The following is a 14,306-nucleotide window of genomic DNA, read 5'->3' on the forward strand; positions in this document are numbered from 1 at the left end:
TTTCTCAATTGTTCCATTTAACTGACTAACATCTTACCCACCCTTCTAAGCATAACCTATGCAATACCAAACAACTAAAAAAGTGCACTCCACAATTTTGTTACAACCTTAAAATGAAGAAGGTGATCAATAGGTTCCTCACATTTCTTACACATACAACACCACTCCACCGCAACGACATTCTTATTTCATAAATTATCCAAAGTTGTGATTTTTCCCAAAGCCACTGTCCACACAAGGAACGCCACTCTCCATGAAGCCTTACTTTTCAAATACTCTTCCAAAAAAAATGAGAACTGACTGGAGTAGATAAAACATAATAGTAAGACTTAATTTCAACACCTCAAAAGCCTTACTCTTTGAGAATACACCTCAAAAAAAAATTTAAAAAAAAAAAAAAAAAAAAAAAAAAAAACCCATTTCTACTTCCCAATCATGCATAGGTCTTGTAAAGAAAATATTCTAATGAATGTTTTCATTCCAGAACTGCATATGATCCACCACCCACACACCCTTATCACGAGCAATAACGAATAATTTCAAAAATGAGAACTTCAAAGCCTGATCTCCACACCAAACACCATGCCAAAACCGCACCTTTAAGATCCATTTCCTATTTCATACCTCATATATTTAGAAAAATATTCCCACCCCCTCTTTAAACATTTCCACCCTCCCACGCTACAAGCCCCCCAACCTCTTTTGAACACCAACCTCCCCTCAAACTTCACACAAGTTTCATATAAGCAGTTCTTATTCAGATACAAAACAGTTTAAAAAATCCTATTATTTCTATTTCAAAGTAGGAAAGATCTCAAACTTGAAATCTTCAAGAAACATTCCATATTATGCATCTAATGGACGAATAATTAATTCCTACGAATTCAACAGAACAAATAAGCACCATGAAAGCATCATGTGCAACAAGTCTTCAATCTGCGGTAGCAAAGATCATGTTTCCTACAACATCAATTCTTCTGGGATTTGGTAAACATGTTTCTTTATGTTATTTGTACCAGTAACGTACAGTTCATGGATGAGTGCTCTTGGAGTAGTCGTCAAACTTCTGTTTACCTTGAAGATGTTGATCTCTCACTTCCCCATTAACTTTGCACAAGGTTGTTCTCTTCAGTGCTTCTCTCAATAGTTTCCTTCCTAAAAGCTTGTAGTCTTTCCTTCAATTTCTTACTCTGCTCAAAGTTTGCTTTCCGCTTCAGAGCTTTCTGTCAAAAAAAATTTGAAGATCTTGTTATAGGAATAATAAAATAAAGACCCCAACCAGAGAAAAACAAAGACCCATATAATAAAAACTCGCCTCCTCCCTGAAACAACGATCAAGCTTTGTTTTGAGAACTGTACATTCACCAAAGAATTTTCCAATGGGATGGTCTATATGACACTTCTGAAACTCTTCAATAATCTGCACAAAATCAGATAGAACAATCATACCAACACTTGATTTAAAGAAGAAAAAAAATGAAATGGTTCCAATGAACAGGACATTAGAATCAAAATTATGACATGAACATTTATGGTTTGTGAAGCAAAACACAGTTCACTTTACATAGATTGCCATAAAACTATTCCAACTTCTCTTGCTCATAGATGATGAAAGGTTACCATGCCAAAATCACCTTTCCTCTTACTTATTGCTACTCAATCTAGACATATCCCAATGACTCGGATTTGGCTCAAAATCCTAGGACCATAAATCTCATAATAAGAACCAAGCAAATGAATAAATATATCCTGTCAAAGCTATCCATTTAAAGTTCACCCCACAAAATAAAAACAAGAGATTTATAAGCCTAAAGAAATTGGGGATAATAAATCGTGAATAAAGCTAGAACTAGAAGATGATGATGGACTCACTTCTGCGCACATCGGTGCTTGTGTACTGTTAAAGGAGGATGCATTTTCCTTTCATTCTTATTTCTTTTCTATTTTTTTTTAACAAAATCGCATCAAGCTGTAGCAACCTGCAACAACCACCACCAACAATGTTATACCCTTCAAACGAAATTTTTCCCAAATGAAATACAAAGCATGAATCTAACATTGTGCATCCATTTGGTTCGTATGCAAATTACAGGAAAATGGCTGAAAAAGGGGTGGGGGGGAATAAAGATCTTTAATTTTTTAACATAAGAATTGATATTAGAAAGAAACAAATTTACCCCTAAAAGCAACAATCGAAAATCCAGAAGTACACGAATCAAGAAACGGAAAGCTCCGTCACAGATGAAAACCCAGAAAAAACACACACACATTAATATACCCATAAGTAACAATAGAAAATCTAGAAATACATGAATCAAGAAATGGAAAGCTCCATCATTCATCAAAACCCAAAAAGAAAACACAACGTATCAAAAACAACAACAAAAAATTGCAAGGATTGAACAAAAGCCCAGATGAAAAGAAGATCCTATGTGATTGTCTCAATCAACTAAAGCATGCGTACGTGTAATTGAACAAAGATTACACAGTGATCGCATCCGATATAATGGCTGGTTGGTTCGCAGAGAATAAGAAGAAGGAAGACCACAGCTTACAGATAAGATAGGATCAAAACGCCTCGTTTAGTTGGTAGGTTCCGTTGCTTCGGGCTCTTCCTCCTCCTGCTCGTCGACCAGATAGAACCAGGGCAGCACGCAGGGAGAGACTCAAATTCACCGTTTTGTCTTTCTTTATTTTTGTTTGTTGTTTTTGCAGGGATCCGGCTTCAGTACTGTTAAAAAAAAGAACAGCACATCTGCTGTTAAAAATGGACAGTGAAGATTGAATAGTAGAAATTTTAAAATAAACTACGTTGGAACTACGATGATTCTCACGTTGACCCAAATTTTGCAGTCCACTTTTCATGCTTTTCTATACCAGCTTCAGAAACACTACGTTGGACCTTCATCAAGGCTTCTTCAAAGTCGCACTTCGCAACAGGATGCCCATTTCATTTTAACAGCAAAGGGAGAAAGAACTTGCAGAGCTTTAAATCGTGTCATCATCCCTCTACAATTTTTCTATGCCACTAACTCTGCTTTGGGTTTGGTACGTAGCATATATGGGTTTCTATTCCCACTAAAATAACTCCCTTGCCTTTCCTAGTACCATTTCAAACCTCCTAGATTGTCCAAGATGCTTAATGAAAAAGAAACTGAAGACAACCCTTGTGATGTCATTCCTCCTGGTCTGCGAAAGACGTGATACAATACCTGAAAAGAGCCTAATAATTTTTTGTTTCCTTGGCACACAAAAACACAGGACATTCAGCCCAATGAAATTATTCTAATCTATCAAAAGCGAGGCAGAAACACTTGGAAATAAGCTATAGATTCTCTTTTTAGCTTCTATATTCAAAGCTTGGTTTGATACAGAAGGGGGTATTCTGACGTCAACTGCAATGAACATGATAGAGTCCGAAGCCGAAGGCCAGAAACCCAATCAGAAATACCTTGAACAATTAACCAAAGTGGGGAGTGATATAAGCGTAGCATTAGAAGACGAAGAAAACGCGAAGCAAGGGGCCTCTGTTTCGGTAGCATAGAACAGGGTTGAACAGAGGAATGTTAATGGGTAGGGAAGATGAGCAACGTGGGTAGAATTGAGCATGGTGAGTTGGCAAGAACATGGATAACTGGTTAATTAGTGGGAAGGTTTGTCATGTTGTTTTACAATCTCTTGTACTGTGGTTTAACTTCACACCCGAACTCCCGAAGTGAAGTGTTTAGTAATTCCATTTCGATGGTAACATTTATTGTTTCTTTACAAATTACAGGTTTTGAACAATAGTGGAGGTTCTTTTGGTTTTTCTCTGAGCTGTAATGAAGGTATTCTGTTTTTTACCCAAGCTGTAATGGATGTATTGTTGCTTTCACCCACCACGTTTAATTTTTATTGATGAGGGTTCACTTCTGGGCCTCTGGCTGTTTGTTACTGTACTGCAAAGAAGAAGAATATATTTTAAAGAAAGGAGAAATTTTGAAAGAAAAAAAAAAAGTTCAAGAAGAAAGTAGAAGAAAGAAGAAACGTTGAGAAATAAAAAAGAGAAGTTCAAGAAGAAAGTTTAAAGAAGTGTATTATGAAGCGTGCGAAGAAGTGATGAAGAAACGTTGGGAAGAAACAGGAAAGGCTCAGATATGGGAAGAGAAAATGGGCGTTGTAGACTGAGTTGGCGTCTCACTAAATTGTGTAAAACTACTGATAGTGAAGCACGGGAATATCTGGAAAGATGCCTGATGAGATTAAAAACATGCCCAAAGGATGAGAAATTAATAAGTTTGAAAGCATGAGAAGTGGTGTGTAGAATTTGGGTCAGCGTGAGGACGATCGTTTTTAGAATTAAACGTTAGCCCCGTCCGTTTAAAAGAATCTGTTAGTTTCTTGCGACGCTTTGTTTTAAAAAATTTTCCATTTAATTTTCGCCGTCCATTTTTTAACGGCAGATATGCTGTTCTTTTTTTAACAGCACCGAAGCAGAATCCTTTTTGCAGATTCCTAGTAGATTTCATAAAGGGATAATTATACTACTGGTCTTGAGATTGACCTAAATTACGAATCACTCTTTGTGATACAAAAAAGCTCATAGAGAATCTTTATGGTAAATTATAACTGCAAATCATTCCTTAAACCTATTTTTGCCACGTTATATAAATATTGAGACAACTTCTATATATTATTTGTATCTTAATTCACTAACGGATTCTGTTAACTTAGTGAGCGAAAAACGGGTTCAAAAAATAATTTGTAATTATAGTTTATTACAAAGACTATCGATAAACTTTTTGTATCACAAAAATTAATTTGTAATTTAGGCCAATCCTAAAAACGATAAAATTATTCTTTTAAGAAATACATAGCCCCCTTTGTAATTGTGAGCAATTCCACTTCTATTCAAATTTGGGCAAGTTAACCTCTTTTCTTTCTTTCTTGCTTTTTTTTTTTTTTTTTTTTTTTCAAAGAAAAAGTATGAACCATGTGCTATTAACTAAAAGAAGATTAATTTAGGTATGAAAACATCATATTTTGTTAAGCACATGAAGATTAATTATGATATTAAATTTGCCTTTCTTTTTTTTCTTCTCAACATTACAAATGAGGGAAAAGTTAGCTGCAACCTACCCTAAAGACAACAAAAAGAACATAAATAAATAAATGAATGCTGGGACTTTAAGAAAGGAAAGAACTATCTTCAACTCAATCTTTCACTTGCTTCCAAGCACAACACTGCCTCTGCAAATACAATTTTCTCGTATCCTAAGTGCCAAAATGAGCTAACCTTTCAAACCCCAAACACAACCATTTACATACAGACAAAAAGTCATTCCTATATATTTTGTACATATGGGAAACCTTGTGAAACCGATCCCCCCTTAAAGATAAGAGATAGATATTCCTAACAATTTTGATGCCCGAACTGTTAGCAATCTTGACGGCAAATATGTGAGAACTCTCATAGGACCTACCTGCCCAAGCAGATCTTGAACAATCTGCTTACTGTTTAGACACGTGTGTCCCATAAAAACTCACTTACATTTGGACAACAAATTGATGGAGATCCGAATCCAAGAACAGGCACTTCTAATGATGTCTAAGGAGGACACAACTTTTAAAGAATATTTTCATGCACCAAAACTACCAAAAAAGTGATGCAAGGGAGGTTAGCCCACAAGCCAGCTCCAAGTCTTCACACGAAGGGGCTTTCCTCCCAAAATCTTGCTTTACAAATCTCCAGACTTGCTTTCTTTGCCCAATATTGGGGTGTATCCCTCCACTGTCAATGAGAATTCAAGACTGCTATTTATGGTATAGTCTTGAGTCAAAGGCTCCTATGAATGGAGGAAACATCTCTCATTCCTTGTAACGAAACTGGCTGCTCTCTTATACGAGATAAAAGGATGGAAACTTGCTCGATGGCAATATCTAGCCTCTCCTTGGACTTGGCAGATTCTGTTACCAGGGATGATACCATACTTTGCAAAAACTGAATTCTTTCTGCATGATCACTTGGAGCACTCTGAAGGAGCTTTGCAGAGGGTGTGCTGATCCGGCGCCAACGGATGGGAAGATACCTATCTGGGATCTGAAAGCAATTCCCTGTTGAAAGAACTCGAAGGGCATGCCGACAGAGAATTCCGGAGAACTCAAAGTGACGGCAGCTGCAACTTATGATGCCATCCCGAGGAACCCAATACACTTTACGACCTCCCTCAACCTTCATGTGGTGTCTAACAAGAAAACCATCATCCATCTGAAAAGATGCATAGTGGGCAGCCAGAACAAGTTGTTCTTGTAGCTTAGAGAAGGCAAAAGGAGTGAGCATCGAGGCTGCATGGGATTCCATCGGGGCCCCAGTTTTCAGGCAAATATTTTGGAGATTCTGTTGCATTGTTTGTTGTTCTCCAGCTTGATCTTTAAAATCCACAGCAACTGCTACCTGCTAGTGCAAATTTACATAAATAACAGGGACAACTTCTGCTCAACTCAACTGAGCATTAATCCCTCCAACCAATTAATCTATACAAAAGGAGGGAAAGGCTTCTCCAACCAATAATTAGAAATTATCTAGACAGTTGAGACAGGGTTTCATCAATCTGTTGAACCAGAATCAAGTTCTAAATTCAAGACATGCTGATATCCAAAAACCCCATTAAACAAAAAAAAAAAAAAAAAAAAAAAAAAAAAAAAAAAAGAAAGAAGGAAGAAAATATCCAAGGAAATCAAATGCCAAAACCAACTTTCCAATAATAAAAATAATCAAGAACTTTCTACAGCCTGCCAAGCTCTTACCTGTAATTAGTTCAATGTGCTTCATCTTAATTTAATACGACAGTCTTTGTATGACTAACATCTCGAGTCAAGGACCAGGAAATGAATAAAATGAATTCTAAGAGAACCTATACCAACAATTTGGAAGGGGAGGGAGGGAGGGGGGGGGGGGGGGGGGGGGGGGAAGAGGAAATAGGCACTATAGGTTAAATCACTCGTTAATTTAATTGGTTTTCTTTCTTCAACAATTTAGGCTGCCTGCAATCAAGTAATTGCAAGTTAGTCATTGATATGAAAATGCTTACATTTTTTATTGCAAGTGTTCTACACTCTACTATCACGGAACTAGTTATAAAGTTGCAATTTTTCACTTCATAAATTACCTATCAAAAAAAAATGCATCCGTAAAGCCACAAAAAAATGTGATTAAATGAATGACAGAAAACACTCAAAAACTGCCTTTTGGTTTTTACCTTTTCCAAGATACATGCCAAGAATATCTATCTTTCTCCCTTCATATATATGAATACTATGGCTGGGTTTATCCAAAGAAACAAAAAACTAGAAAGAAAAAGAAACAAATGTCAAAGCCCATTATTGGATTTGAGCTAATGACTTACCATATATATTTCTCCTTTTTTCCCAGAATTTTCATTTTCATTAATGATTTCCTGTGTATCTCATCACAAGACATAGTCACCATTTTAACCTGACATTTCAGCCAGTACAATATTTAGTGAATGACAAAAACCAATTCCTCTGCAGGTTCTGAAGACAACAGGTCTTTATATTTCGGCAACTTCAGTTTTGCTAGGTTCCATAGCATTGACCACAACATGCAGAGGCTAACCATTACTGGTTGAATAAAATTTAAGAACTTACCTTTCTTTCTTTTTTTATATATATATATGTAATCGAAATATCATTAAAAGCATAAAACGCTTCCAGGTACAGAGGAAGTATATATAAGAAAACACGTAACTATAAGGAGAAAAGAGAACAGGAAAATCATGAGAAATTTAAGAGCTTAAACATTCTTTTTTATAAGCAATGCAATCTCATTAAAAGAGCTGAGGGGCGCAACCCTAGCAGACAAGTACTTACAAACATTAATAACTCTTCCTTCTTCTTTTGTTGCACTACCTATTTTTCCTTGACTAGGTTATGTTAGAAAAAAGATAAAGGGCCAGAACCTTTTGAACATGAAAAGGCCAGAACTGGAAAATCTCCAACCATTTCATCTTTCACCATCCCTTAGGTAAAAGGGGATGTGCTTGGCTGGATATATTTCATAAGAGCCTACATAGAAGCATAGTCAATTATAGAATCTCCATATGCTAACATTCTCATTATGTTATCAGCATCCCTAATCTTTACGTGAGACTAACTAGAATGTAGAACATTGTATTGACCACACACTGTAAGCAATCATGAGTTGACATAAGAATATACTCAAAAACCACAGGTAAATGATAATATCTTAATCAAATTGAACCCAAATAGCAAAAGAGAATAGCGTACTTGTTCTACAAAATGTGCAAGCCGGGTCTGTGCACTCAAAAATCTTTGAATGAAAGCATTAATCGACTTTGACTGGCCAGTTGTAGTCATTCCCGCAAAGAAATGGCTTCTCAAGAATGGCAATGACCAAAGTATGCGTAATCCATACAAGTTGGCTATATGCCTGTTAGTGTGCAACCCAAAAGAATTTACCATGTCCCTCCAACCGAGTTCAAAATCCTCAATCGACTCCAGATTGTAGAGTCGAAAGAACTCTGCCTTCCACTCATTGTAACGTTCTCCCAGTACAGCATTAAACCAGGATGGAAACTTCGCTACAATCATCCATATGCAAAGTGCATGTTTAGTCATAGGCATTTCCATGGCTACTGCTTCTTTCAGGCACAAATTTTGGTCAGTTAAAATTGTTTGTGGAGCCTTCCCATTCATGAACCCCAAGAATGCCTTCCATATGTACAATACAAAACAGAAACACCAACGTCAATTTGGGAGTTGTGAAGCTCTTTGAAAAAGGAAATATATGTGTGCATGTGCAACAGATTCATCAAAGTGAAAAAGGAAATATATGCGTGCATGTGCAACAGATTCATCAAAGTTAAGAGAGATTTTCATCCAAAATAAAGTTTCTCTTCCAAGTAGGATGACAGGAAGAACAACCAATAGGCACTGAACAATACCAGGAGGTGCTCATCTGCATTTACGAGAAAAAAAAAAAAAAAAAAAGAATCCTAATGCCATAGAAATTGACTACTATAAATCTGAAAGGTACACGCTCAGTAAACATTTGAAACTGATCTTATGCTTTTCTAATAAAATTGTATAATTCTAGTGTACCTAGGGACGCCTTATGCTTTTCTAATAAAATTGATCTCTTACCTATCAAAAAAAAAAAAAGAATATTAACTCCCAATTACAAAAGTCACTCATGTGAAACTCAATCACTTACACAACATTATCTTATGCAGGGTCCAAACCTAACTGGCCAATCATTTCTAACCACCTACTGCATCAATTACTCCCTGCCTGCTAGCCTAAACATCTACCTTTTAAATTTCAAAATTTATGTTTTTATCCTTCAACTTGCCTTTGCTTTAGGTTATGCGACATAAGAGAAGCAATTGATTGACTGGTCCAATTAAAATTTATGTCCGTCACATGTGCAATATAAGGTGACAAATTAGTTGGAAGAGGGGGGAGGGGGGGAGAGAGACAACAGACAATTACTTTCACACTATTACCTTCAATGCCCACGAAAATGACCTTAAATTTTCCTCACGCAAAAGGACGCAGCCAAAGAAGCAAGGCATACCATAATTATTCATTCCAACCCAAATCCCAAGTGGCATGTCAAATGCAGTCAAGCGATGTGTTGTATCAAACACAACTGCATCGCCAAAGATCTCATACAACTGGACTGATGAGGCATATGACCAGGCAATGTTCTCTAATCTGTTGTTTGAATCAACTGTATACTCAAATTTGAAGTTAGAGTCTTTCTCCTTAATGTTTCTGCACATTCTTAATAAATCTATGCCCTCCTCTTCAGGATCTAATTTCCTGAATGATTGGAGTAAATTCCTCACATCCTTTTCAGTGAAAGGCAAATATCCTGGCTCCACACACTTCTCAAGTTCCATAAGTCTCATCATCTGGTGCACAGAAATTCCAGTTTTAGCAAACATAAGGATTCTGCTCTTGTCTGTATCTGATATGGTCCGGTATGCAGGAAGGAAACGAACTTGGTTTGGTTCTAAAAGCTCATGGTTATGGTGGTTCGCAAAACCTGTGACGCGCCATTCTGGTGCTCCCAATTCTGTTGTCTTGCTTATTCGCAAGTACGCTTGGCATCCACACCGGGAGGATTTACGGTTTCTTTGAGGTTTACTTTCATTTGAGTTTTTGATAGGAGTGTTGCCAGCACGGTGGCAAACAAAGTAGCGTCTTGTTAGTCCTTTGCCGACCCCATCCTTTCCCTCTGTACGGTGACGCCGGATTGAGAAGCCGCATCGCTTTGCGAATTCACTATAAAATTCGTAAGCAGCATCATGAGTAGCAAACCTTTGCCCAATATATGGAATTGCATCATTAGTGGTTTCTAGGGAGAGCCTGGTTTCATCAGGTGATTCCTCTGTGCTACTAGTATCGTCCAATGACAAAGATCGTTGATCTGAGGGATCGTCATAAACCACCAACATTGGTCCAGCCTCTTCAGACATTATACTTAGTTGGTAACCCACACAAGGTCAACCTAAGACATGTCTATTAACAAAAACAAAAGAAAAAGAAAAAATTCATCAGCCGACCTAGTCCCAATGGATGGAATGATGCATTATAGAACCGAGAAAATAAATAACAAATAGAGCATAAAATTGTTTTCATTTCATATCAAATTAAAAGGACATAAGTGCACATGTAAGCATAATAAATGACATCTAGTCTACATGCTGGTCAGCGACTAGCACAAAGGGAAATAATAGAAAGAAAATAGCAACAATGATGATGATGATTCTTCATATTTCAAAAGTTGATGTAAACAATCAATAAAACTGTGGCCAAGTCACGACTTTGGTATCATTCTCTTATTTTTCAGGTTTTAAACAGTAACAAGCACATCACATCCTACAACGGCATCAGGATATGGACCTGTTTGAGAAATTAAAGACCATAAACTCAGTGGAAGTACCAGAAATTTAGAGAAACATCACATATCATTTAGCAAGCATCCAATCACCATCCACTTTTACATCAATTCAGTACGCTCTAGGTTTTAGTTGTGTGGAATTACCAATTTCACTGGCTGATTGTCAAAGCTGGCGAATTAAAACTTGTGGCCCTAAAGGCATGAGTCGGAAGCTATCTCTTGTCACACTTGTATGGAGGAATGGAGCAAACAAATGCAAGAACTTGAAAGTAGGTTACCTCCTATGCCCTCACAATTCTAAACTAGGAGTCAAGTTCTTCTTGCTTGGACGAGCTCCATTGATGTTGGACCTAGTTAGGGGTTCTTAGCGCAAGGAGATTTTATAATAATTGGAATTTATCCAGTGTGCTTGTCAGTTGATTGTTTCTTCAGTATGACTGATAGTTTATATAAGGGCTTCAGTTTTTGCTACAGCATTTCCAAGACTAGGTTTCACTTCTAGTTGTAATATAGAGACTTGGGAGGTGCCTCGCAGACTCCACCCATCACACAACATCTTTACATAATATAATCTACAACTAAATATTCAAAGAGAGAGAGAGGATGCCTTAAATTACAGTATACTGGCATGTTCTTTGACTTCTTCCCTTTAGTTTGCACTCAATGATAGCATTATATAAAGAAACTTTGACATCGTTCCTGAAATGATTCTACAGAAATCTCCATAGTTGATCAGAGGAGTTTCTAAATAGTGTTTATGTTGATCATCACATTTCAATCCTACTTGCAGTTCAGGTTTCATTCAAGCTAACCAATATCTGACAGTCACATACCATAAAACAAACCAACCGTTTGTAATAGAATTCCCATATTTTGATTTCTGTTCAATCCTATCAAGTAATCTAGTTACATTTCCAGATTTTCCTCAGCAATACACCAAATACCCACTTCAAATGCATCATTGTCTGTCCCAAAACTACAAAAATATGCTTTTCCGTCTTTTCTCAGAATCATATTACACCGCTAGCTCTTTTTTACACATATTGTTTCAAAATGTATCATCTCTACCAGATCATGAATGTCTTACAAGGTACAAACAAATTCACTTTTAAATTTTGAGCTAAATTCAATCACATTCACGCAAACCATCAAATACCCGTGTCATGTTTCTCCAAATAACCTCATAAATTCAATACTTTACCAGCTTCTTCCTTCCCTGGTTATGAATGCATTACAAACAACTACATACACACATAAACAGAGACACGTATTACATACATATACACCTCAATTCAATCATGTTTTTTTACACATTCTGCAAAATTAAGGATAGCCCATTATCAAAAAATGGAAAATCGAAAATGGGTTTTTGTGTTCACTCACACAAAAATCACTCGAAACACAATCTCCTTTCATTTTAAGAGCCCCTCTGACTGCACATGTTTATCCAAACTAGAAACATAGAAATACAATACTTCTATGTATATATACACATACATACATACAGAGATACAGAGAGAGAAGGGTACCATTCATGCCATGGATTCCATGTCAGGTGGATTGGAAAAACAGTGGTTTTTGAGGACTTGCCCTAAAATGCGCTGGGAGGTGATGGGAGCCGTTTTATACTTCGTGCGCACTTTACTATCTGACGCCTCCTTTGTACCCAAACGGCAAACAGGTTGTTGTTCGACTTAAGGACTCCATAATGCGCATATCCAAACACCTCCTCTTCATTATTTTTTCTTTTTCGAATGTTTTTCAAAATTGAACCGATGAGTGAAGAGATTTTAGCCACAAAAAGCCCATAAATGTATTTATTAGTAGAAATGAAATAAATAATGATATAATTATACGACTTAAATGAACTATGCATTATCAAATGGAGAGAATCCATTTCATAAAAGACTGATAATTATTTACACTATTAATGAATTTGACATAAAATTAACAGGTTAAAGTTGAGGAGTATGAACCGTTTAATTAAATGGTTCAGGTTAAGATTGACCTATATAGTCTTACACTCATACTTCAACACAACTCGAACTCAACAAGCAACATTTAGGGCTGTCAATTTTTTACACAACCCTCAAATACGACATAAATCTAACACGAAATTAGCAGATTAAGATTAGGGGTCTAACTCGTTTATTTAGATAGGTTAGAATAAGGTTGACCTATTTAGTTTTATACCCACACGTTGACACAACCGAACTCGATAAGCCAACATGAATTGTCGGTCCTAATTTTATGATTTGGATTATATTTTACACATGGTGTATATGTTACCATGTCATTAAAAAAATGATGCAGCACCATGTATACTGCTAAATACAACAAAACAGAATTTAAATCGTGAAATAGATCTCGAGTAATGCTATGGACCAGTCTTTATCTTTTTGTTATTCACACAAAGATAATCTTACTTTTAAAATCACTATTTGATTTAAAATAAATCACTATTGGATTTTGATCAAATTGTGAATTTAAAAAGCTACATCAACTTTGAGAGAATAAAAAGATTGATCATTACTTCATAGATCTCTCTATTTCGCCTATTCTATGTAATTCAAATGTTTAGCTTTCATATTGTCAATAGATTAATTTGTTGGGAAAAAACATATTTAGTACTTAGGTTTTCAATTGATCTAGATTTAGTCATTGAGTTATCAAATTCAATAATATGATCCTTAGATTTTGCCCAAGTTTAAAATAGGTTCCTTTATCACTTTACTGTAAAAGTTAACGATTTATCCCCACGTCAACACCCCAATGCAATGACATATCAGCAAATACCAAGTCATTCAAAAAAAAAAGACGTACAAAAACTAATCAATATAACACATGAAACTTAAAAATGCACAAAATATGAGAACTTAAAGAGCAACCCCGCAATAACATTTTTTTTTCATTAATGATTTGACACTTGCTAACGTGACATTGAAACTCATGGTTGTTAAGATGGGTGCTAGCATATTAAGTGAGACACATGTAACGCATTAACTTTGATAATAAAGTAATAGATCGAGTGACATATATTTTAAATTTGGGCAAAACCTAAGGTCTTATTATTGAAATTGAAAACTCAATAATTAAATCCAAACTAAATAAAAACCTAGGAACTAGGTATAATTTTTCCCTACTTGGTTTGATAAGGGAAATAAGAAGATTAATTGGTTTAATAAATTTTGAACTAATTCATTGATTTACTGATTGAACTAATAATCAATTGATTTTAATCTAATTTAGCTCTCAAGATTATTTAAAAAGTCAACAATTTTCAATTAATATCAACTCATTGTTCATTTTTTTTTTAACATAGATAACTCATTATATATATATTATATTAAAAGCTTAATTTAAACCTTTTTTTTTTTTT

General features: G+C 35.8%; 1 protein-coding gene and 1 pseudogene across 1 annotated transcript; both read right to left on the reverse strand.

The window, feature by feature from the left end:
- Positions 1–772: 772 nt before the first annotated feature.
- Positions 773–1,916, reverse strand: LOC133882806 (uncharacterized; annotated as a pseudogene).
- Positions 1,917–5,165: 3,249 nt separating this feature from the next.
- Positions 5,166–12,590, reverse strand: LOC133882040 (protein FAR1-RELATED SEQUENCE 11-like). The gene is made up of 4 exons (XM_062321132.1): positions 12,457–12,590; positions 9,525–10,545; positions 8,287–8,730; positions 5,166–6,433 (listed from the first exon to the last, which is right to left on the reverse strand). Exons 2-4 carry the CDS (start codon positions 10,500–10,502, stop codon positions 5,816–5,818), a joined length of 2,040 nt encoding a protein of 679 aa, XP_062177116.1. The 5' UTR covers positions 10,503–10,545; positions 12,457–12,590; the 3' UTR covers positions 5,166–5,815.
- Between the last annotated feature and the right edge of the window lie 1,716 nt (positions 12,591–14,306).

This window comes from Alnus glutinosa, chromosome 11, assembly GCF_958979055.1.
Source record: "Alnus glutinosa chromosome 11, dhAlnGlut1.1, whole genome shotgun sequence".
Taxonomy (NCBI): domain Eukaryota; kingdom Viridiplantae; phylum Streptophyta; class Magnoliopsida; order Fagales; family Betulaceae; genus Alnus; species Alnus glutinosa.